The 23,207-nt window shown below is 35.6% G+C and overlaps 2 protein-coding genes across 3 annotated transcripts in view; both read right to left on the bottom strand.

Annotated features, from left to right (window-relative positions):
* LOC123527773 (uncharacterized) overlaps positions 1–23,207 on the bottom strand; it is a 188,998-nt gene that overhangs the window by 41,974 nt on the left and 123,817 nt on the right. The gene's annotated exons all lie outside the window — the stretch shown is intronic.
* LOC123526979 (5'-3' exoribonuclease 1-like) overlaps positions 1–23,207 on the bottom strand; it is a 67,865-nt gene that overhangs the window by 13,740 nt on the left and 30,918 nt on the right. Inside the window, exons 20-31 of one of the 2 annotated variants that reach the window (XM_053523771.1) lie at positions 21,192–21,295; positions 20,417–20,545; positions 19,270–19,344; positions 18,627–18,714; positions 18,105–18,311; positions 17,639–17,653; positions 9,398–9,669; positions 8,572–8,658; positions 7,897–8,032; positions 2,505–2,567; positions 1,989–2,191; positions 356–639 (exon numbers count right to left, since the gene is read on the bottom strand). In XM_053523771.1, the coding sequence (XP_053379746.1) occupies positions 356–639; positions 1,989–2,191; positions 2,505–2,567; positions 7,897–8,032; positions 8,572–8,658; positions 9,398–9,669; positions 17,639–17,653; positions 18,105–18,311; positions 18,627–18,714; positions 19,270–19,344; positions 20,417–20,545; positions 21,192–21,295 (1,663 nt within the window). The remainder of the gene's footprint in view (positions 1–355; positions 640–1,988; positions 2,192–2,504; positions 2,568–7,896; positions 8,033–8,571; positions 8,659–9,397; positions 9,670–17,638; positions 17,654–18,104; positions 18,312–18,626; positions 18,715–19,269; positions 19,345–20,416; positions 20,546–21,191; positions 21,296–23,207) is intronic. The other variant, XM_053523773.1, reaches the window with a different exon arrangement.

Here is a 23,207-nt window from a genome sequence, read left to right on the forward strand (position 1 = left end):
CCATAATCAATAAATTATTTGATTCACAATTTGTTGTTTCTATCTGATGGCACTTGTCCTCAATAAAACAATCAACTTCATTCAATTTGGTCCATCTGCAATCTTCTGACCTATGAAAAGAGGCATCATAATGTATCAGTGTTTTTCTTGGATCCACATACAATCTGTGGTAACATTTTTTTTACCAATAGCACCCCCATACGGCCTAACCTTCTAAATTTTCACCCTGGATTTAGAGAAATGACCCCTGAGACCATTCGAACTGCGGAAAATCACATCTCCGATCAATGCACTTTGCAAATGATATTCTCAGTGCAGCTGTTAACACAATGAAAATTGTTTTAACATTACTTACCAGTTCTATTATCTGGATAACTCTGGTAACCAGCTTGGTTTCTATGGTAACCTTGTTGCCCTTGGTAACCTTGATTGAACTGATTAGGCCCTGGCTGCCTCGTGGCACTGGCATTAGCATAACTAAAATCATTAGTAACATTTCTGTGTTGGTGGCCCTGGAATGTTTGGTTCCTTGCTGCTGTCTGGGTTTGGTTGGCTGGTTTGGCACCGTTCTTGCGATCACCATGACTCAGATTCAACAACCCAGATGGTGGCATTCTATAACCTCTCTTTGATGAATTTCTGAAAAATATTAAAGATTTATAAGGATGTTTCAGCCTCCTCAGAGTATGTTTTACTTGGAGAATACTGTAACATGATATATAACATAATTTTATCCCATTAGCATATAATTTGGTGGTTTTGATCAAAACTGCAATATCGAGTATGAACTAGAGAATTTCAAGTTATAAATATTTACATTCGCCCTATTCTTTTCCATTGAAAATTATAACATTCATTTCGTATGAACAGGAAAAGGAAAGGCGCGAAAATTACGTCATTGCTGCTTAGTGATAACCGACCGCTGTTTTGACGACGTCCGCATATAGTCAGGGAGAACGTTCCTTAGATGACGTCGCAGTTGTTCCGTCTGGTGAACAGAACGGCCGGAAAGCTGATTTTAATGTTAAATGCCACAAAATATGTGCAATTTATAATATTATCTTGTTTACAGATGGAAAGGAAATATAATGTAAATATAAGAAATGAAACTATTTTTTCCGGAGTACATGCAAAATGAACGACAGAATAGGATCTGCAAATTAAATATGAATCGCTAGTGCGATTCATGGATTTGCTGATCCTATTCTGTCGTTCATTTCGCATAAACACCGAAAAAAAATTCATTTCATTTCTTAAAAGAAGACATGAATTGAAATTTCATTTGTTTGGATTATACTGCTCAGATGGTATTAACTACACAAATTACACCCCCACAGTAATAATGAATTCCAGGCTGAGAATCAGTACACTGCAGCTACAAGGTTCTTTGTAATTTAATGATAGATAAATGGTAGCACTTTGTTTTTAAGTCAAATAGACCCAATTTATGTTATATGGCAACTTTCCAGCTTTTCATTGTGGATGAATACCCCTGGTGTAAATCCAGGAATTATTTCAGGAACTGGCAGAACCTGGATAGACAGAAGCTATCTGTATGTAAGCTATCTGTATGAATTTGTAACAGGAAAAAATTCTATACCCCAAGCAGGGTTCTGACCCACAGAGAGGAGAGGCAAGTGTTTTGAAGTTAGTGGTATAAACAACTAATTACTATATACCCAAAAACCTACACACAATGAATGGTCAGAAAAACAACTGCTGGCATATATTCCATCAAATAGTGAAGACCACTGGCTTCATTGAGGAAATGAAATTAAGCAACATAAGAAAACAAAAGGAAGAACAGTTGAAACTCAATTATATCGAAAATTCTGCCTATCTCGAAAATAATTTCAAGTTCTGTCCCAAAGACACATGGACAAAATATCATTTTAAGTCAAATTTTGGATATCTTATAGCAAAACACTTGATTCCCTTGTAAGTTGCGATACAGAGTTTCAACTGTATATGTATTTTCCCATTCATACCTTATATCTATTCCTCCCTGAAAATCTTCATCAAAGATGACCTCATACATCGTGTTGACCTCTACCTCTGCTGGATGTATACCTACAACCGTCCCTCTCAGACCGAAGGGCACAGGAAATCCCTGTCTCGTGTTCACAACTCTGTCAAACAGCTGGTACGTGGATGACTGATCAGGAATCAATGATCCACTTGTAGGTGAGGGCTGAAAATTAAAACAGATAAAGAGTTTTAACAACTTTTGAATAAAGATGTATGAAAGAAAGAACTGAACATTTCCAAATCATAAAATTCAAAATAAAAACTGTCAAAAAAGTTAATATTGTAGGCATAAAATTTCATTGTTTTAGCAAAAACAGCTGTTTCATATTTATTCAAGGATTTCGACTTTTTGGAGAATTTTATTTGTTCATTATCATTACATTTTAAAGACCCAACACTCCATGAAAATTATTGATTGAGCACTATAAGCACTTCAAGTTAAAGCTGTCGACAGCAATGTGATTACATAAACTTACCTTGTACAAAAGATGTGGTTTCACCTGCATCTTGACTCGCTTTTGCCTTTTCTTGTTTGTCTCCTAAAACATAAAATACACCTACAAGTATTATTTTCCCTGACTATTAGACAATCCAATTATCAAACTGTTATGTAAATCTTTCAATTCTGTAGGCATTTATATTTGTCTTATAATGGCCGTATTATACAAGTTTTAAACAGATTGCTGGCTAGTCAATAGATGAAACTTTTTGGACCTCAGGCGAAGAGTTTTGACTACTGACTGGCAAGCCATCCAATAAGTATTTATTACGTGACATCAAAAATAAACTTACATTATTTGTTTCTTCAAGTTTTGAACTTAACCCAGCAAAATGTTTTGTTCGTACTAATCCTGTACAATATCCAATAATGAGTTCAAAGCACAGTTGAATCAAGCCTAGATACGGTATATGACTCAATAACTGAGCCGTGCCATGAGAAAACCAACATAGTGGCTTTGCGACCAGCATGGATCCAGACCAGCCTGCGCATCCGCGCAGTCTGGTCAGGATCCATGCTGTTCGCTAATAGTTTCTCAAATTCCAATAGGCTTTAAAAGCGAACAGCATGGAGCCTGACCAGACTGCGCGGATGCGCAGGCTGGTCTGGATCCATGCTGGTCGCAAACCCACTATGTTGGTTTTCTCATGGCACGGCTCAATTCTTTTAATACATCCAATTAGTCACTGTTGATTCATATAGTCCAAGACACAGAATATTTCAAAGTAGTTCCTAGTAATTGTAAAATAATTTTATTCAAATTATTATATTAGCGAGTTAGGCAGTTGCAGCAGAAAGACTGAATGCATTGCTAGAGTACTGCTTGTTATAAATGTAAACCAGTGAGTCATACAAAGGTACCAGACAGAGTGTTTCATACACAGTTAACCCCTAAAGGGTATATAGTATAACTGTTGTTAAACTCTTTAAAACTTGATTAAATCTAATAATATTTAATCACCACTTGATCAACAGACTGGTCAATAACACAAACTATGGACCCATGATATACATGTATTTAAGTAATCAGTAAATAAATGCTTAATGCCAATTCCCCGTTGACTTAACTTAGTGTTTTTTTTTATCATATTCACCAGTAATTTTATGTCTCATGTGCAAAGTGCTATTCTTGTTTGCTGCACAGTTGCTTGATATTTTCTTTTCACTTCACTATGACACATTATCCTAGTCCATAAAAATTTAATATCTCAGGTGCAAAAACGTTATTTTGGATTTCTGTGCATTTAATACATTTTTTTCTTTTTGGTACCAAGTTACAATATAACGCAAGTATCAAATCAGAGAGAGGATGTTTACATAAATTTTTTCTTGTAAAACCTGTTATGACAAAAAAGATCAAAAGAAAAACTAGAGCTGCTTTTGAGAAAAGCGCATGTCTCCCACAACTGCCTTATCATCTGAATAGTAAGTCTGTCTTTATACGAGGGTTGATCCAAAAGTAATGTCACTGTAGCTGTAAATGGTGTATAATGAAAGAAAATAAACAAACATGCATACCGAAGTACCTTTATCTATCTGCGATATTGTCTAAAAATATTGATAAGATATGTTGCATAGTTTTAACAATATTGACAAATACGGAAGGCATGCTTGCAGCGAATATTTCAGTGTGAGGCCACATAACGTCAGTGGTATTTTTTGAATTCATGTGCATTTTAAAGGCACTCGCTACAGTTTTTCCTGACGGGTCGATATTTACCCCAACACCGTGCCAATTTGGTTGTGTTTCTAATCGATGTAGCTCATTGCAGAGTTGAAGCGGTCTTCTGCGCATGCCCGGAAGTGATTATCTAATGTTGTGTACGGCAAAAATTTGCAAATTATTGTATGTTCGCATGCATTTAATGTATAATATGTATAATATACTGACTAGAGGTTAGGGTAAGTATCACCATGGTTACAAAATATATACATTTAAAGTACTTTTAGTTCAAATTGCTTCAATCCGACATATACTGGAGTATGTAATTTATACCGGCGCTCCAACTCAGCACTGAGTCACAGCTGTTTCTAATCCCGTACCGTACCCATATCGTACATCCGTATTCGTAAACTATAGGTTTTGTTCGGAGAAAGGCGGAAACTTTCATCGTTCTATGACATCAAAATGCTTCAGAAACACCTTAAATCCGCTTATTAAGAAATCTGCCGTTTGATAATTTGATATATATCTTAGTCATTTGCTCAAACACTGAAAGAGTATTTCGTAACAACCTGCGTTGTATAAATGCCCACGACACCCCACCTCGTTGTAATTTGATTTAAGCGAAATCTAGTATGGTGACCTATCAATTTTCTTTTTGTTTTAGATTAGGTAGACATAACCAAAGGTACGTGCAGAGTTTGATTAAATTCTATTATGTGAAACTCGATATAATAGCAGACGTACCAACTTAAAGTTGACAAAAATATGCAAAAATAGCCCTTGGGTCTGCTGAACAAGTATTCCTTTCTTTACAAAATCATTTTCTTTTGATTTCTCTGAGCATGTTTCAAATAGATATATTGTTTTCCATTATAAAAATGCTTAGCTATCAAAATTATACTGATTATTGTACTTTACTGAAGTATATTTAAGGATTATAGAAATTTTGAAAAATGTTAAAAATAGCACCATATCTAGGGGCAAATTAAATTGAAACAAAGCTGGTGACCTAGTATTTTTATTTCATTTTTCAATACATCATAACATGATCTTTTAATACAAAACATTTCATCAAAATCTATTATTGAGAAAAAAATTACAAAACTGTAGCAAACGTCTTTAAACGAAAAAACGCTGGAAATAAATATTTTGCCATATTATCAGAACTGAATTTTTGTACATTTTGATTTATTTTTTTTATTATATGCAGATGAATAAGCGCAACATGGACGCAGTGACATTACTTTTGGATCAACCCTCGTATATACATTTAGTGAGTCTAGATGGACTTGTATGAATGGTTCAGTAAGTTTTGGTCAAGGGCCATAATTCCAAAGTGCCTGGGCTAGTTATCGAACTTGGCCAAGGAGATATTGGCAAGCATATTTTGTTCAAGTTTGGTGAAGATCGGATGAGAAATGTTTGACTTAGAGTGCAGACAAGCTTTGTGACAGACAGACAGACTGGAGTAAATCAATATGTTTCCCACACCACTGTGTGGTGGGAGACATAATAAAAGCAATGTATAATGTGTCGACATACAATAACCTAAAATATGTTTATATTTTGTCTTTGTTATTATACTATTCCATTAAAATTTTAAAGATTAATTCAATAAATCATTAAATCCCTAAAGTATGCTGATATTTTTCCAGTAAAGGTTTCTATCAATTATGTATTTGGTATAATGAAATAAATATTGCATTCCCGATAGGGTGATATAAACAAGAGGACCATGATGGTCCTGAATCGCTCACCTGTTCCCACATGACCCAGTTTTGAGTATGACGTCGTTTTTTCTATTATTTGACATAGTGACCTAGTTTTTGAGCTCATGTGACCCAGTTTTGAACTTGACCTAGACATTATCAAGATAAAAATTCTGACCAATTTTCGTGAAGATCTATTGAAAAATATGGTCTCTAGAGAGGTCACAAGGTTTTTCTATTATTTGACCTATTGACCTAGTTTTTTAAGGCACGTGACCCAGTTTCAAACTTGATCTAGATATCATCAAGGTGAACATTCTGACCAATTTTCATGAAGATCCATTCAAGGGTATGGCCTCTAGAGAGATCACAAGGTTTTTCTATTTTAAGACCTTCTGACCTAGTTTTTGATCGCAGTTGACCCAGTTTCAAACTTGACCTATATATCATCAAGATAAACATTCAGACCAACTTTCATACAGATCCCATGAAAAATATGGCCTCTAGAGAGGTCACAACATTTTTTCATTATTTGACCTACTGACCTACTTTTTGAAGGCACGTGACCCACTTTTGAACTTGACCTAGATATCATCAAGATGAACATTCTGACCAAATTTTATGGAGATCCATTCACAAGTATGGCCTCTAGTGAGGTCACAAGGTTTTTCTATTTTTAGACCTACTGACCTAGTTTTTGACCGCACATGACCCTGTTTTGAACTTGACCTAGATATCATCAAGATGAACATTCAGACCAACTTTCATACAGATCCCATGAAAAATATGGCCTCTAGAGAGGTCACAAGGTTTTTCTATTATTTGACCTACTGACCTAGTTTTTGAAGGCACGTGACCCACTTTCAAACTTGACCTAGATATCATCAAGATGAACATTCAGACCAACTTTCATACAGATCCCATGAAATATATGGCCTCTAGAGAGGTCACAAGGTTTTCTATTTTTAGACCTACTGACCTAGTTTTTGACCGCACGTGACCCAGTTTCGAACTTGACCTAGATATCATCAAGGTGAACATTCTGACCAATTTTTATGAAGATCCATTCATAAGTATGGCCTCTAGAGAGGTCACAAGGTTTTTCTATTTTTAGACCTACTGACCTAGTTTTTGACCGCACTTGACCCAGTTTCGAACTTGACCTAGATATCATCAAGATGAATATTCAGACCAACTTTCATACAGATCCCATGAAAAATATGGCCTTTAGAGAGGTCACAAGGTTTTTCTATTATTTGACCTACTGACCTACTTTATGATGCCACGTGACCCAGTTTCGAACTTGACCTAGATATCATCAAGGTGAACATTCTGACCAATTTTCATGAAGATCTTGTGAAATATATGGCCTCTAGAGAGGTCACAAGGTTTTTCTATTTTTAGACCTACTGACCTAGTTTTTGACCGCAAGTGACCCAGTTTCGAACTTGACCTAGATATCATCAAGGGGAACATTCAGACCAATTTTCATAAAGATCCCATGAAAAATGTGACCTCTAGAGTGGTCACAAGCAAAAGTTTACGCACGCACGGACGGACGCACGGACGGACGCTGCGCGATCACAAAAGCTCACCTTGTCACTTTGTGACAGGTGAGCTAAAAATGTTCAACCCTTGAAATACAAATGTATATCAACCTCTACTGATATATCAGCTGATATTTATAAATCTCGAGGTAAATGTTTTACAGATCACCCTCCCAAGGGTGCAATATTGTTACATCATTTAATTTATACCACAACTTTTAAGATCAACCACTGAATTCTAGGTTTTAATTGTACACATATAATTTACTTCCAACAGACAAACCAAATTGTTACCTTAAACCTTTCCCCAACAGAACTGCTTTGAAGCTCTTATTGCAGTACCAGAGGCCCCTAATGCAATATCATTTTATGGATCCATCTTGAAAAAAAGTTACGAAGAGCCAGTGCCTTAACCTTAGATATACCATGAAACTTAAACAAACCTACCACAATCTGATCTGTTAACTCCTGTAGGGCCTTTATGGTTCCTTCACTAATAATGTCTGCCCCTGATTTCATAGGTTTCAGACCCGCACACGGCAATGTCTTTATGTATTCTTCTACTGTCTTTAATGTGTAATCACTGAAAAATATTCCATCTTATGTTGAAAAAGTAACCTAAACTCAAAAACTTTCAAGAATAAGTTTTCTTTGATGTCAAACCATTTACTCTTAATGTCTGAAGAAAGCCTTTTATGAGAATATTACCCTGAATTCAAATTTTGAAGATTATGAGGTGAATCCTTAACCCCTTACCATGCTAAATTTCTATAATGAACTTGTCCATCTTTCAACTTGGACAGTGCCATTAACTGTTTAAAGGGGTGCTAACCAAAAATATACTGACAGAATGGCAAGCAGTGCAGATCTTGATCAGACTGCACAGATGTACATGCTGATCATGATCTACACTGGTCGCAAAGGCAGAATCAACCTTGTCCAGCATGATTAAATCTGGAGAGCCAGTGAAAGAAGTTTTAAATCTGAAAATGGAAACAAGTGTAGAAATCGCAGCATCTTATTGTTTCTGAGCACAATTTTGAAACCGACCAATGGCAAACTGGTTTCCAACCTAAACTTTATGATATTGGAACCTGGAAAGGCAGGAGAACTCATACTTACCATGTTTTTGGTATGACATCAGATTCATAGAACATATCGTTATGCTGCTTGTTGGACTTGGAGATAATTTCAAACATTTCTGGAAACCTGAAAGAATCAATCACCATGGATTTGAGCGGCACAAATTTTAAAATAATTTATTCAATCTACAAACAATAATGGCCTGTCAGATGCTACTTGCCACATAATTTCAGTCTTACATAATATTGCTATGTCTTTGACCTTTGACCTGCTGCTTAATCCACAAAGTCCATAACAAGAGCTGTCACTAATGGTGACAAATGCCCCCGCAGCGCCTTGACCTTTGATCTGGTGATCCCAAAGTCAGTAGGGGTCGTGTACTCAATAAGTTCTATCAGCATGTGAAGTTTGAAGGTCCTGGGTACAGTGGTTCGCGAGTAAAGTGCCTTCATGCAAAAAGTTAACATTGTGACGAACAAACTAACGGACGGACAGTTGAAAACTAATATGCTTCCCTTCGGCTGCATAATAACTGCAGCTTTATTATACAAAATTCAAATGCAAGATAAAAATGATCACATCTTAAATGTCTCCAAAGGCAGTGTAAGGATCATTTTAGATTCTTAAGACATTTTCGAAAATGTCAAAGATATGACCAATATTTTTAATTATACAAAAATCTTACATAAAAACTGCTTTTAAGCTAATGAAGATATGCTGTGGGCTATATATCAATCTACTGACAAAGCTGAAACTGAAATTTAGAACAATTTTGGTGTAAAAAATGGCTGAAATTTATAAAGGAAATGAAAAAAAGCTTTGTACTGGGTTTTGTAAACAAAAACTATATATTAGTTATACTCACTTAGCCATATATTGTTTGAGAACATCCAAAGTTTTCTCTGAATATGTCCACTGCCCTTCAGTGTTTTTTGTATATCCTGGCACTTCCTCACCACGTTTTGTGAATTTCAAATTCAGTCCTACATTCACTTTATGAGGGTGCATCTGCTCTCTAGCTACCTCCTCCTCCCCTGCAGTAACGTAAATTGTACCTGTCAAGCGCGAGAACAGGTGGGAACTTATACCAATCTTCTGCGCAATAACATAACCAGTATAGTACCGATCTGCATGCATCTGAAATAAAAATTATTTTACTTTAAATAGTATTTAATTATGCATAAATTTTTTATAAAAAAAAAACAACAACAAAACAAACCTAATATAAATTCATCCCCTGAAGCAATGAGATATAACGGCTTTTTAAAATAACCTATTTCATCAACACTTTATTGTACCAGAGAGGTTAAAAAAGTTCAGATATAGAGGTCAATATTGCTTTATTACTTTACATATTGTTTTTACTTTTAATGTACATATAATATAATCCATTACATATAAAATTGCTAACTCTAGCTTTCTGCATTTACCATCAAGGTGCTGCAGATGTCAAGCCAACATTTTCAACGATTAGAATCAAATTTTTTATATAAGAGCCAATAACAACCTGTTTATTTTACTTCCAAATTTCTATTTAAATCTGTGTGGTAGAAGGCTGAACAGTAACGCAAATATGCATCTTGTATCATGGTGCATGATTTTGGAGGCTCTGACATAAAATACTCATTTGTTCATTCAAATTGCACAAAAAATTGTGACTTCAACGTCATGATCCTTGAAGCATCTGGACCATACATGCAAAAGTTGAAATAGATAAAAGTTGCAAAAGACTCATTTAATCTAGCCACTATTCTCTGAATTTATGTCTACAAACCAAAATGACATAATAATTATTATGTTCATGTATATAAAACTTCAGATTGGTACATTATAGCTTAAATAGTAACAGCAAAGTCAGTGATTTTTTATCCCCCACCAAATAGGTTGTTTTGTGAATGAGGGGGCGATATTTTGTAAGATATTCTATTTCCAGACAGTCACAAGTTATGTATAAAAGGGACGTGCTATGGTTTTGTTGGTTCCTATTTTTATACAAAGTCGAGGGAAAGAACTCTGACCATTGATGATCTATATATAATAATTATTAAGTTTCATGAAGATGCATCAATTGGTTACTTTGCTTTGTGAAAATATATGATTTTTAGTACAATTAAAGGGCAATAACTCTGAAGTTAACAGTGATCCTGATGAAACTGAATGTGCACCACCACCCTAAATGGATTTACATTTGTGTAAAGCTTCTTGAACATCCGTCAACTGGTTACTTACTATATATAGTCAATCATCACTATGTTTATACCCAAACAAGGGGAAAAACTCTGCTTTTACTTGGTCAAGTGGGATAATACTACATGTGAGCAAAGGTCATTTGCTAATGCTTTTTGAATAATCAGCATTTTCATATTTTTTATACAAAATCAAGGGGGAAAACTCTGCTTTTACTAGGATAATACAATACTTTAGCAAAGGTGATGTGCTAATTGATAATTATGTGAGACTTGGTGATTCTAGTTGGAATACTTTCTGAATTATAAAGCATTTTCATTTTTTTTTAAAAACTAATCAAGGGCAAAAACTCTGCCCTTACTGGGTCAAGGGAGGTAACACTACCTTGGAGCAAAGATCATGTGATAAGTAATAATTAAATGAGCTTTGGCGATTCCAGCTTTAATTTCGTTTGATGGACGGAAGGACAGACATACAAACTCACGGACAGACAGAGAAACCGCTGGATAGAAAACGCCTAAACAATATCCATCCGCCTTTACAGGGTGATAGAATAAGTTACAGCCTCCATATCAAGACTTTTTGACACTACCTCCTACTACTGAGCAGTACTGGTACTGATGATAAACTCGAACAGATGATAAACTCGACCATCTTCAAATTATTCAATTGCAATTGTTCTTTTATATAACTGAACATGCCGTCTAATAGCAACCACTTAAAACACCAACTGGTGTAAACAAAAACAAAATTGGTAAATATTCTGTTTAAATAAATGACTTACATTTGTCTGCTTAAAAAATATTTATCCAAAAATACTGGGGAAGAGGATGTTTTTTGCGCATGCTCACTGTCAACACACGAAGGCCTGACATTGAGTCACATTCCATTATATGATCGGGAATGACCGTTGCAACATTTTTGAGAAAGTTTCAATATAGTACTAATGAGATTTTTTTTTAAATGACAAAGTGGTCGAATTTATCATCAGTCAACGTTCGTACAGTCAACATTTTACATACCCCTTTCAGGGCCTCACTTCTTGTGAGTTTGCTTACTAAATATAAATGTAATTATGTCAATTATTCAGTAAGAGCTAAGCTTTATTTTGATACCAACCAAACTTAATTTTCATTTTCAGTTTTGTTTTGGATACAAAGCTGACATTTACATTAAAGTATTCAATTAAATGTTAAAATGTATACATGTGTTTCCATGAAGAAACCAATTCAAATGTTTGTTTTTTAAAAGACTGACTTGATGTTACAGGAGGGTTGAGAGTGATTAAAATGTGCAGTTGGCCAGAAAATACACAGACACTTGGGGGTCAGAACCTGTCCCCCCTCCCAATCTGCCCCTGCCAACCTTCAACCAATATATTTTCGCTTTTTAAATCAAACTGAGCACATGTCTCGATCATACAACAACTTCTGTTACCATTTCAATATGTTTAAAAAATCTCCCATATCCTATCAATGTTCAGAAAAACTAAAGACAACTTACTCCGAGCGTTTTCAACACAAACTAGCTTTTCTAAGGAATAGGAGAATAGATCCCAGCTTGATGTCAAAGTTACTACACAGAGCCGGGACACAGACAATATCGTTAATGGTTAAAATAAAAATACTTGCCCATGACGTCAACTGCCGCGGTGGCCGAGAAAGTACAGACGCTGGTTCTGTGAGCTTACTTTTGGGCAGGGCCGCAGGTTCGCTCCGCGCTATGGGCGATCTTTTTTTTCCTTTTTTAGGTATTTTTTTATATCTTGAGAATATATTGTTTAAAAAGAAAATGAAAATATTGTATTAGAAAAAGAAAAAAAAGAATGCCCGAAGCATGGAGCGTACCCGTGGCCTTGCCCAAAAAAAGATCTTTCAAACCAAGCGTCTGTACTATCTCGGCCATCGCGCCTGTTGACATTCTAAGCAAGTATTTTTATCTTAACCGCTAACGATATCGTCTGTGTCCCGGCTCTGCGTAGTAAATTTGACTGTGCAACATCAAGCTGGGATCTATTCTCCTATTCCTTGGACAAGAAAATCGTGTTTACATTGCGAAGTAAGTTGTCTTTAGTTTTTTGAGCATTGATAGAGTATGAAAATTTTTCAAACATATTGAAATGGTAACAAAAGTCGTTGGATGATCAAGACATGTGCTCAGTTTGTTTTAAAAAACAGAAATGTATTGACTGAAGGTTGTCAGGGGTGGCATGGGAGGGGGACCCCCAAGTGTCTGTGGGAAAATACACATGGACAATATATAAAGGGGACTATTTGACATTTGAAAACAATCATATGATATCCGAGAGAAATTCAGATAATAAATATCTAAGAGAAGATTCATTCAAAATTTTATTGTATAACCAATAGCAGCCATTTAGGGTTCAGTGAAATCACCATTTGTCTTTCATTGGTATTATATGATACATTTAATGAAAAATGATAACTAAGGTAATTGATTAAATTGGACAAAACATAATATTAATCCTTATTTAAATGTTAAATTATATACTTTGATTTTATTTTATTTAACAGAAAGTTGCCATCAAATTCATATTTGGTAATGACAATTCATTGTATAAGAAATGAATGATTATTACTGTCACACAACAGCAACCATTCTATTACATAAATACTATTTTTTCAATGGCTGTATTTTTTAAATGTGTAGTCTAATTTTTTTCACATTTTCCTAAACCAGTGTAAATTTTTCACTGTCTTTTTCTCATTCAAGGTAAAAGGGAGTAGCTGGCTGCTAAAATATTTACAGATTCTAAGAAAATGAAGATGAATGATATCCCCTTTAAATCTTCAGTTATTCAAATATTAGCCGCACCCACACATCAATCAATAAAAGCAGTATTAAGGCTGAAAACCACTAAATCACGCTGTTTTTTTATTTCATATAAAATCCACTTAATTCATAACGTATTTTTTTTATATTTTCTAGCATATAAGATTTTCAGAGACTTATATTTCCATAAAGAAAGTATCGCTACTATAGAAAAAGGAGTACTTTTATATAAGAAAATTACAATTCATTATACAACCCGTAGAATTTACTCCCCTTCACTTCTTTCAAAATATCTTTTTGAGAAGCCTGTATTTTTTCTAGTATGTGATAGAAACCTGCTAATTTTGATAGAATGTTAGACATACATACTAATAAGAAAACACTATGCTACTGAGAAAGGGCTTGAGGAATGGAAGAAAGATCAGCACTATTTATATTTGGACTACTTGCGACTTGGCCAGCATGGTTTCCTTTGATTTGGTAGTGATCAGCCTAAAACTGATTTTAAACTTTAAAGCATCATGAATCTGTGTGTGTTAATAGAATGATCCATTATGTGAATTTTATGAAAAGTCTTTAACCTTTACCCTGCTAGATTTCTAAAATGGACTGGTCCATCATTCAATTTGGGCAATACCATTTATTATTCAAAGGGATGTTTGCTGAAAATTTACTGACTGAATAGCGAACAGTGCAGACCATGATCAGACTGCACAGAATCACTTGCGCCCAGCAGGCTAAAGGTTAAAATAATGAAAATCCCAATACAAATTAATGTAGATTAACCAAATATGAATGAATGGGTTTTAAAAGATACAGAATAACTCCATGATGAATCAATAAGCATCACAGGCAAAGAGTTTTCAAAGTGGAATCACTGTGAAAACAAGAACACTACCTGCTGGTGCCCCTCCAATAAGTGCTTTGTATTTATAAGGCAATAAGCAGAAGGAAGAGTTATGGCTTTTGGTTTTATTACTCATGTAACGATGACTTAAAAATTTGTAAAGCTGTAATATTCAGGAAAAACAGGCCTGAACAGACAAATAAACCAAGACATATTGATTTTCTATGACAAAATTGCAATAATTCTGACAAAACACAAGAAAGGATTTTGAATATTGGTTTACTTAATCATCTGTGATATGTGATAGCCAGCAAGGGCACAAAGTTTCAATCTACAGCTGTTATAGGAATCAGTACAGGTTCAATGTAGAGAATATATGCCTATTATCTCAAAATTTCATGAAAAAGGTTAACCGACAAATGAACATTTAAATTTTCAGAATGAATCAATGTGACATGATGGGTGTTGCATTTATCACTATCTCTCATTAACAAACTCAAATAAAACCAATTTGCTATCATTTTTGTTCTTGTTGTGTTCTAAAGGATTTTCTTATAGATTTTTGACACACACAGAATAATTCACTAAATTAATGTGAACTTGAAGCTCAGAATAATTCTATTGTAGATCAATATCAAATCTGGAATAATTCAACCTCTATTTAAGTGGATTGAGGTTCAGAATAAGCCTATCATTTAGCAGAGTGGATTTAGAATTAGCCTATCATGAATCAGTGTGACTGACACTCACAATAAGCCAGTAGATCAAGGACATGGAATAAGTATCTATCATTAATCAATGCACACTGATGCTCACAATAAGACATTTGTTAATCAATGTAGCTTACCCAATCATGAATTAAATTACATGTAGATTTACAACAAAGAATTAGCCAGCCATGAATCAATGTAAATGTAAGACATAATTGCCTACTGTGACTCAATGTAAATTTCAAACTCTTTTGGGGATCAATGTGACTTAAGCACACACAACTAGCCTTCTGTGAATCAATGTGGATTTAAAACAAAGAAATAGCCAGTTACGAATCAATGTAAATCAAACACATAGAATTAGCCTATAGCCTATCCCTGATGGACCCAATCATGAATAGAAGAATGTTAAAAGTATACAAGAGCTCGTAGAACACGAAATGCCCCCCAGGAACAGAAATTATATGGTCACTGTGCACTAAAGTTATACTGTATCATCCTTAGCCCAAGTGTTCTCAAGTAATTGTCTGGAAATGGTTTTACTGTTCTAGGCCCGTCTCCTTGACCTTTGACCAACTGATCTCAAAATCAATAGGGGTCATCTGCTGGTCATGACCAACCACCCTATGAACTTTCATGATCCTAGGCGAAAGCGTTCTTGAGTTATCATCCGGAAACCATTTAACTGTTCTAGGTCACTGCGACCTTGACCTTTGACCTACTGATCTAAAAATCAATAGGGGTCATCTGCTGGTTATGATCAACCATCCTTTCAACTTTCATGATCCTAAGCCCAAGCGTTCTTGAGTTATCATCTGGAAACTGATTGGTCTACAAACCGACTGACCAACAGGTGACCGACATCTGCAAAACAATATACCCCTTCTTATTTGAAGGGGGGCATAATAATGACCAAATCATGAAATGGTATGGGTTACACACCTAGAGGGACCCAATCATGAAAAGAGGGATGTTAAATGTATAATTATAATGACCTAATCATTAAATGGTATGGGTTAAAGACCTAGTCAGACTCAATCATGAATAAAGGTGTTAAATGTATACAAGAGGGCCATGATGGCCCTATATCGCTCACCTGTTATCATTGCACTTGAGGACAAGAAGGTCCTCAGAAAAAATATCTAAGTCCAAAGGACAGGAACAACAAAGGAAAGAAATTTAACCAAAAAGAAAAACAAAATTCTTACAAGGTACAGATATGTCAAAATACACCTAAAAATTGGAGGTACCATCCATGTTGTACCACAGAAAAGTGGTCTCAGTTTTTCCCTACGGCCAATAATAAAAAAGTTACTAAAAATAGGCTATTTATAGTAACGTAAAAGGGAAGTAATTCAAAAGAAAATTATTGTAAGATAACAAAAGAAGGATCTGCCAAATAAATCTGTTAACATAAATAGTTACGGAGATATACCCATTTTAAATTCAAAAATAAAGCGAGGTAATTTGACATAAAATTAGTCCATAGTTATATACCCCGATTGCCTCGGTCCAACTAATGACAATAATGAAATTTCAAGTAAGTCCTGTAAGTACTTACTGATATAAATCCATTTTAACTACAATCAGGGGAGGTAATCAGATATAAAATAACTCTGGAAACTACGAATGGATCTGATTTGTCATGGAATCCAAGAGTTATTGTTGTTGAAGATATTTTGGAAGTTTGTATCAAATAAAACCATAAATGAAGTCTCTTTATGGCTGCAAAAGCCAAAATAGCCAATTTTGGACATTTAAGGGGCCATAACTCTGGAACCCATGATGGAATCTGTCCAGTTTAAGAAAGGAACCAAGATCTTGTGGTGATACAAGTTGTGTGCAAGTTTGGTTAAAATCAAAACATAAATGAAGTTGCTATTGTGCAGACAAGGTCAAAATAGCTAATTTTGGCCCCTTCAGGGCCCATAACTCTAGAACCCATTAGGGGATCTGGCCAGTTCAATAAAGGAACTGAGATCTTATGGCAACACAAGTTTTGTGCAAGTTTGATTAAATTCAAATCATAAATGAAGCTGCTATTGTGCAGCCAAGGGCAAAATAGCTAATTCTGGTCCTTTCAGGGGCCATAACTCTGGAACCCATAATGGAATCTGGCCAGTTCAAAAAAGGAACCAAGATCTTATGGTGATACAAGTTGTGTGCCAGTTTGGTAAAAATCAAATCATAAATAAAGCTGCTATTGTGCAGACAAGGTCAAAATAGCTGATTTTGGCCCTTTCAGGGGCCATAACTCTGGAACCCATAATGGGATCTGGCCAGTTCAAGAAAGGAACCGAGATCTTATGGTGATACAAGTTGTGTGTAAGTTTGGTTAAAATAAAATCATAAATGAAACCACTATTGTGCAGACAAGAAATTGTTGACGGACGGACGGACATACGCACACGGGACGGACGACGGACGAAGGGTGATCACAAAAGCTCACCTTGAGCTAAAAATGGGCCAATCATGAAACAGTAAGGGTTAAAGGCACTGGTGATTCTATCAATGTGATTACAAGGCATCAAACAATCCAAGCAAGATGGAAATATCAAAACTTCCATACCACTGAAGGATATATCTGAAGTGGAAGAAAAAAATGCCCTCTGCTATTAAATGAGCCACACCATGAGAAAACCAACAGTGCACTTGCGACCAGCATGGATCCAGACCAGCCTGCACATCCACGCAGTCTAGTCAGGATCCATGCTGTTCGCTTTCAAAGCCTATTGCCATTAGAGAAAACCTTAGCGAACAGCATGGATCCTGACCAGACTGCACAGGCTGGTCTGGATCCATGCTGGTCACAAACGCACTATGTTGGCTTGCTCATGGCGTGGCTCTAATTAATTTCACTGAACATACTTGACTAAATGTCCATCATATTACAGTTAACAACACAGTCATTCTTCGTTCTTTAAAGAACTGAAAATTAAGTTAAAATCAAGTTGATTTTTGAACAAAATATATATTCAGAAGATTGATTACTCATGCAATTAGCAAACAGCTACAGAGTTTCTAAAATTCCTTACCTGTTGCTGATTAATAATGTTTGAGAGGTGTGGCTCTTCCAAGATTGACAGATTAATTCGGATACGCCCACTTTCCATGTCGGTTTCAATGACTTCCCCTTGGCAAGCATAATGTGGCCAACCAAGCATGAATACTGGATTACCCTCGGGAAGGTATTCCTTCAGGGTCTTAAACTGACAGAACTCTGGGTCATGTACTGCTATATCCTACAGTAAAACAATCAGAACATGTTTCAAACATCTTTTAAAAGGATATACAGGTATTTTCTTAAATTTCTTGGAAAAGGTGAAGTTCAACATATTTTTGTGCTACTGGTTTCAGACGGAAGAAGTAAATTTGTGAAACAGATACTTTCTATGAAAACCAAAAACTGACAATATACTAAACTCATCTGGCGCTATATGTGATCCAAACCATAAGCTACCAATAGGCCAAGTTTAACTCTCTCTCTCTCTCCCCTATCTTTTCTATCTAAGAAGTTCAACAACGTAACAAGAAGGATGGGAAAAAATGGTACTTACTTTGACAGTTGCCTGTTTTGCAAAAGATACAGGCAATTTTCCGAATTGTTTATCCATTGTAACCCTTCCTTGGGAACTGAATATATACCTATAACAAGTAAAACAGACCTAAAATTCTGCCATTTTTAATATCAAAACACACAGCAGCACCAGGAAAAACATTCCCATTACCATAAAGATATTCAAATTTTACTCACAGATATAGTTCTGTTGAAATTTTAATCTCTATACTGTGTAATCATTAATTTTCATGGGGGACTATTTTTTGTGAATTTCATGGTCCAGTTAATCCACGAAATCACACCAAAACTAATAAGTCAAATACTCTTTCAACTTGTGTTAAAATTTGAAATCCACAAATTTATATCCCCACAAAAGAGTCAGCTAAACCATAAAATATCATACCTGCAAAATCAAACAATTTTACAGTATCTGATTTTCAGAGTTACATTCTGTTGCATTTACAATCAGTCATAAATAAAAACTGTAAAAACTGGGACTAAAATTTACCTTTTGTTTCTTAAACATGGAGTGAATTACGTCTTCTAAAAACATGTCTATTGAAGACATTTTTAATACCTAAATTTACATTACATTAAATGGTCTAAACTTGACAGGTTATTTCATGTATTTAAAGCCTTACTTTCTGCCTGTCATGGGTAAAGCTCTCAGAAGTATTTGTGTCTCTCCTATCACAATTCCAAGTCGGTCTTTGTATCTGAAATAAAAAAGAACAAATGAATGTCTCAAGTTATAACTGTCAATCTACCTTAGATTCTGCTTTCAATACAAACACGGCATACATCTGCAACAGATTCAGTAGGACAAGATATGCAACAGCCAGCCAGCAAAACTTCACTCATCATTCAATGCTGCATTGATTCTGCATTTAACAATGTGATTTTTCCAGCAGCCAATTCTGCAAGAATGGAAAGATCAACCCTATCTGGTATGTAAGAATTCAGGTCAAAAGTCTGTCAATGCCTTTGAATCAAGAGGTTATTATTCTGTATACTCACAACCTTGGAACAAATATACTTGAACAACTATAATATCTAAGTCTATGTACTGAATGAACAATCAAGAGCTGTATTCTCGCATAAAACTGCTGTTATTACCGTTTTCAGTGTTTTTACAGAAAAGTAAAGGAATCTGTGTGCAATCCATGGTAAAGCTCTTGCATAGTTCAACCCTATAGCATATAATTAAAACAAGTTTGAGAGGAAACAAATGCTTACCTCAAAGTATTCACAATCTAGCTGTTTACATATTTTATTTTAGAACATGTTTGTTTAACTTTATAATATCAACAGAATCCCCCGAAACACCTTGGTGTCCAAGTAATTCCTCTCGATGAATGAATATCATAGCAAACACAAACAAGGAGCTGCGTTCAATAAACGCTTGATGCCCCCCATGGCATCCTTGTCAATTCAAACCAACCAAAGTCCAAAACGATGTCAAGTTCAAGGTCAAGGTCAAACTTAGGTCAGGTGATGTCTGAAGATGAGGAATGGTTACAGGTTACATCTGCATTAGTATCAAGTCATTCTAGTTAGGGGTATTGATGCTAGACCAAACGGTCCTATTTGGTTTTACCTCATACGGACAGACGAATGGACGGATGAACGGACGGATGAACGGACGGACAGGACAATCACTATATGCCTCCCGCATCAGTAGATGCCAGGGGCATAAAAACATGCATTATCCTTGCAATAAAGGGTTAGTGTAGGAGTGTATCCAGCTAGAAAATTGAAACAGTAACCTCAGAAGATAAAACAACCCACCTTTCAGCAATAGTGCTTATTTCCTTTGAGAAGATTGTGTATGTATTATCATCAATCTCCTCTCGATTAACCTGAGGACGCTGGTGTGTGCCTTTACTCTTACCACTGGCTGGTTCCACCTGGGTATAACTAAACAATGAGAAAGAACCGAATTAAAAACATTTACATCAAACATGAAACTGACTTAAATATTTAACAAACTTTACAGTGTAAAGTATCTGTATTTCACTGCAATTCTGAGGATAGGAAAAGTACACTAAATGTACAATGTGACTTGTCCAACATTACAATGCATGCAAGTGACAATACTTTGATGGATTTCTAACATCTTTCAACAAAATTTCAGCCACTATATGTAGTCTAACAGTAAGTTATTAAACAGGTAATAGTTAACTAATACAAACTTTTTCTACTGAAAATCTGAGACACAGGCTCAGTCATTATGAATCAGAGGTGGAGGTAACTTCAGACATACTGTCTTCAGTATCTATCAAATCTTAGAGGATATTAGCCTTGCCTAGGGAAGGAGACTTTCAAGACGTAGTTGGCAGAAAATCCCAGGTGTCCCTTTATGTAATATTTCAGGCATGACTGGGAAAAATGGAAAGAATCTAAGACCACATGAATCCTTTTTGGAGAGATTATTAACATAAAACTTTAAGACTCAAAACTCATTCGTTGAAAGCCAAAGTGACTTACAGTCAGCCATCCTTACCCCTTAGCCACTGATGTCCCACCTGTATTTGTCCTTTCAAATTCAATTTGATCACCTTACCTATATTCATTATTGCATACTGCTACAACTTTCGCTTCATAAAGATGTGGCCAACCAACATAGATTTCCTTCCCTAGATACTCCTTCGCTACTTTGTCAATGTCCTATTTGAAAAATATAATAACAATAACTCTTCTGTGTTAACGTACTGTGAAACCATCAATTATTGTGGGGGACTAATTTCTGTAGATTTCATGAGTCAATAAATTTCCCATAACCTTTTCTGTACAAATTTGAAATTTGATTAATTCATATTGTACATTCATAAACAATTATGCATGGATTTTTTGTTTAAGTAATAAAAACACAGAAGTGCAAAATATAGCCAAGATCAAACTACTTTTATCATAAACCTATTTCTACATACATTTACATAATTATTTCTTGTTTTTATTTCAGTCAAAAACTAGAATGTCTGTAGGACACAGGGTGTGCCCCCCACTGGTACATTTGTCACAAACTAGAGCTATCACTAAAGGTGATGAATGTACCCCCCGCATGCACTGACACAGTACATTGCAATTTGACTCACACAAGATTGCATAATTATATGGACTGTATGTATATAGACTGTATGTATACAGTATAGTAACAAAAAACAAAGTCCCATAACTATGCAGAATATTTATCTAAAAGAACGTAACATGCACCATGTACAACTAGGGTTGATACTGATCACTTGTGTGAAGTTTCATTAAATTGTGTGCAAGGGTTCAGAAGATTAGGCGTGCACAAGATTGCATATGCAGACTGTATGTACATAGTATGTGAACAAGAAACAAAGTCCCGTAACTTTGCAATTTTTGTCATTGAAACAACCTAACATGCCCCATGCACAAGTAATTATGTTACTGATCACTTGTGTGAAGATTCATTAAATTGTGTCAAGGGGATGAGGAGAGATGTTGCGCACAAGATTGTGTCTATGTATATAGTATAGTAACGAAAAACAAAGTCCCGTAACTCTGCAATTTTTTTTTATCTGAATGAACCTAACATGCCCCATGCACAACTTCTGTTGTTACTGATCACTTGTGTGAAGTTTCATTAAATTGTGTCAAGGGGATGCGGAGAGATGGTGCGCACAAGATTGTGTCTATGTATATAGTATAGTAACAATAAACAAAGTCCCGTAACTCTGCAAAAATTTTTCTGAAAGAACCTAACATGCCCCATGCACAACTACTGTTGTAACTGATCACTTGTGTGAAGTTTCATTAAATTGTGTCAAGGGGATGAGGAGAGATGGTGCGCACAAGATTGTGTCTACAGACAGACAGATGGACGGACAGACAACCTGAAACCAGTATACCCCCCCTTACCACTTTGTCGTCGGGGCGTACAATGACTGTAAAATCCTTGGAGACAAGACAGTCTGAAAGACAGCCATATTCCCACCATTGATATGTATAGTGAAAGAGTTTATGGTATTGGATAGAACCATTAAATAATCAAGTTGTGTCCTTGACCTTAAGCTCGCAGGGGTGAATTTTGAATCCGGCACATTGTCTTGATAAATGGTATATTACAGCCAAGTCATTAAAATCCTTCAAGGAGTTAAGGAGGTACAGAGCAGACATAAAATGGAAGGCTCAAACCTTTGACCTTGAGTTGTGACCTTGACCTTGAGCCGACATGGCTGACTCATGAGTTCTGCACATCGCCTTGATAAGGTGATCATTTGAACCCAAGTTTTATGATAATCCTTCAAGGGGTTAAGAAGATACAGAGCAGACATAAAATGGAAGGCTCAAACCTTTGACCTAGAGTTGTGACCTTGACCTTGAGCCGACATTGCTGACTCATGGGTTCTGCACATCGTCTTGATGAGGTGATCATTTGACCCTAGTTTCATGAAAATCATTGAAGGGGCTTAGAAGATACAGAGCAGACACAAAATGTTATGGATGGACAGACGGAATGATGGACAGAGACCATTCCTATAACCCCCCACCACCACTTGTGGCAGGAAAATTAACAAAGAAATGTTGATCAGGCATGGAACTATACTGAGCA

Source organism: Mercenaria mercenaria, chromosome 14 (assembly GCF_021730395.1).
Source record: "Mercenaria mercenaria strain notata chromosome 14, MADL_Memer_1, whole genome shotgun sequence".
Taxonomy (NCBI): domain Eukaryota; kingdom Metazoa; phylum Mollusca; class Bivalvia; order Venerida; family Veneridae; genus Mercenaria; species Mercenaria mercenaria.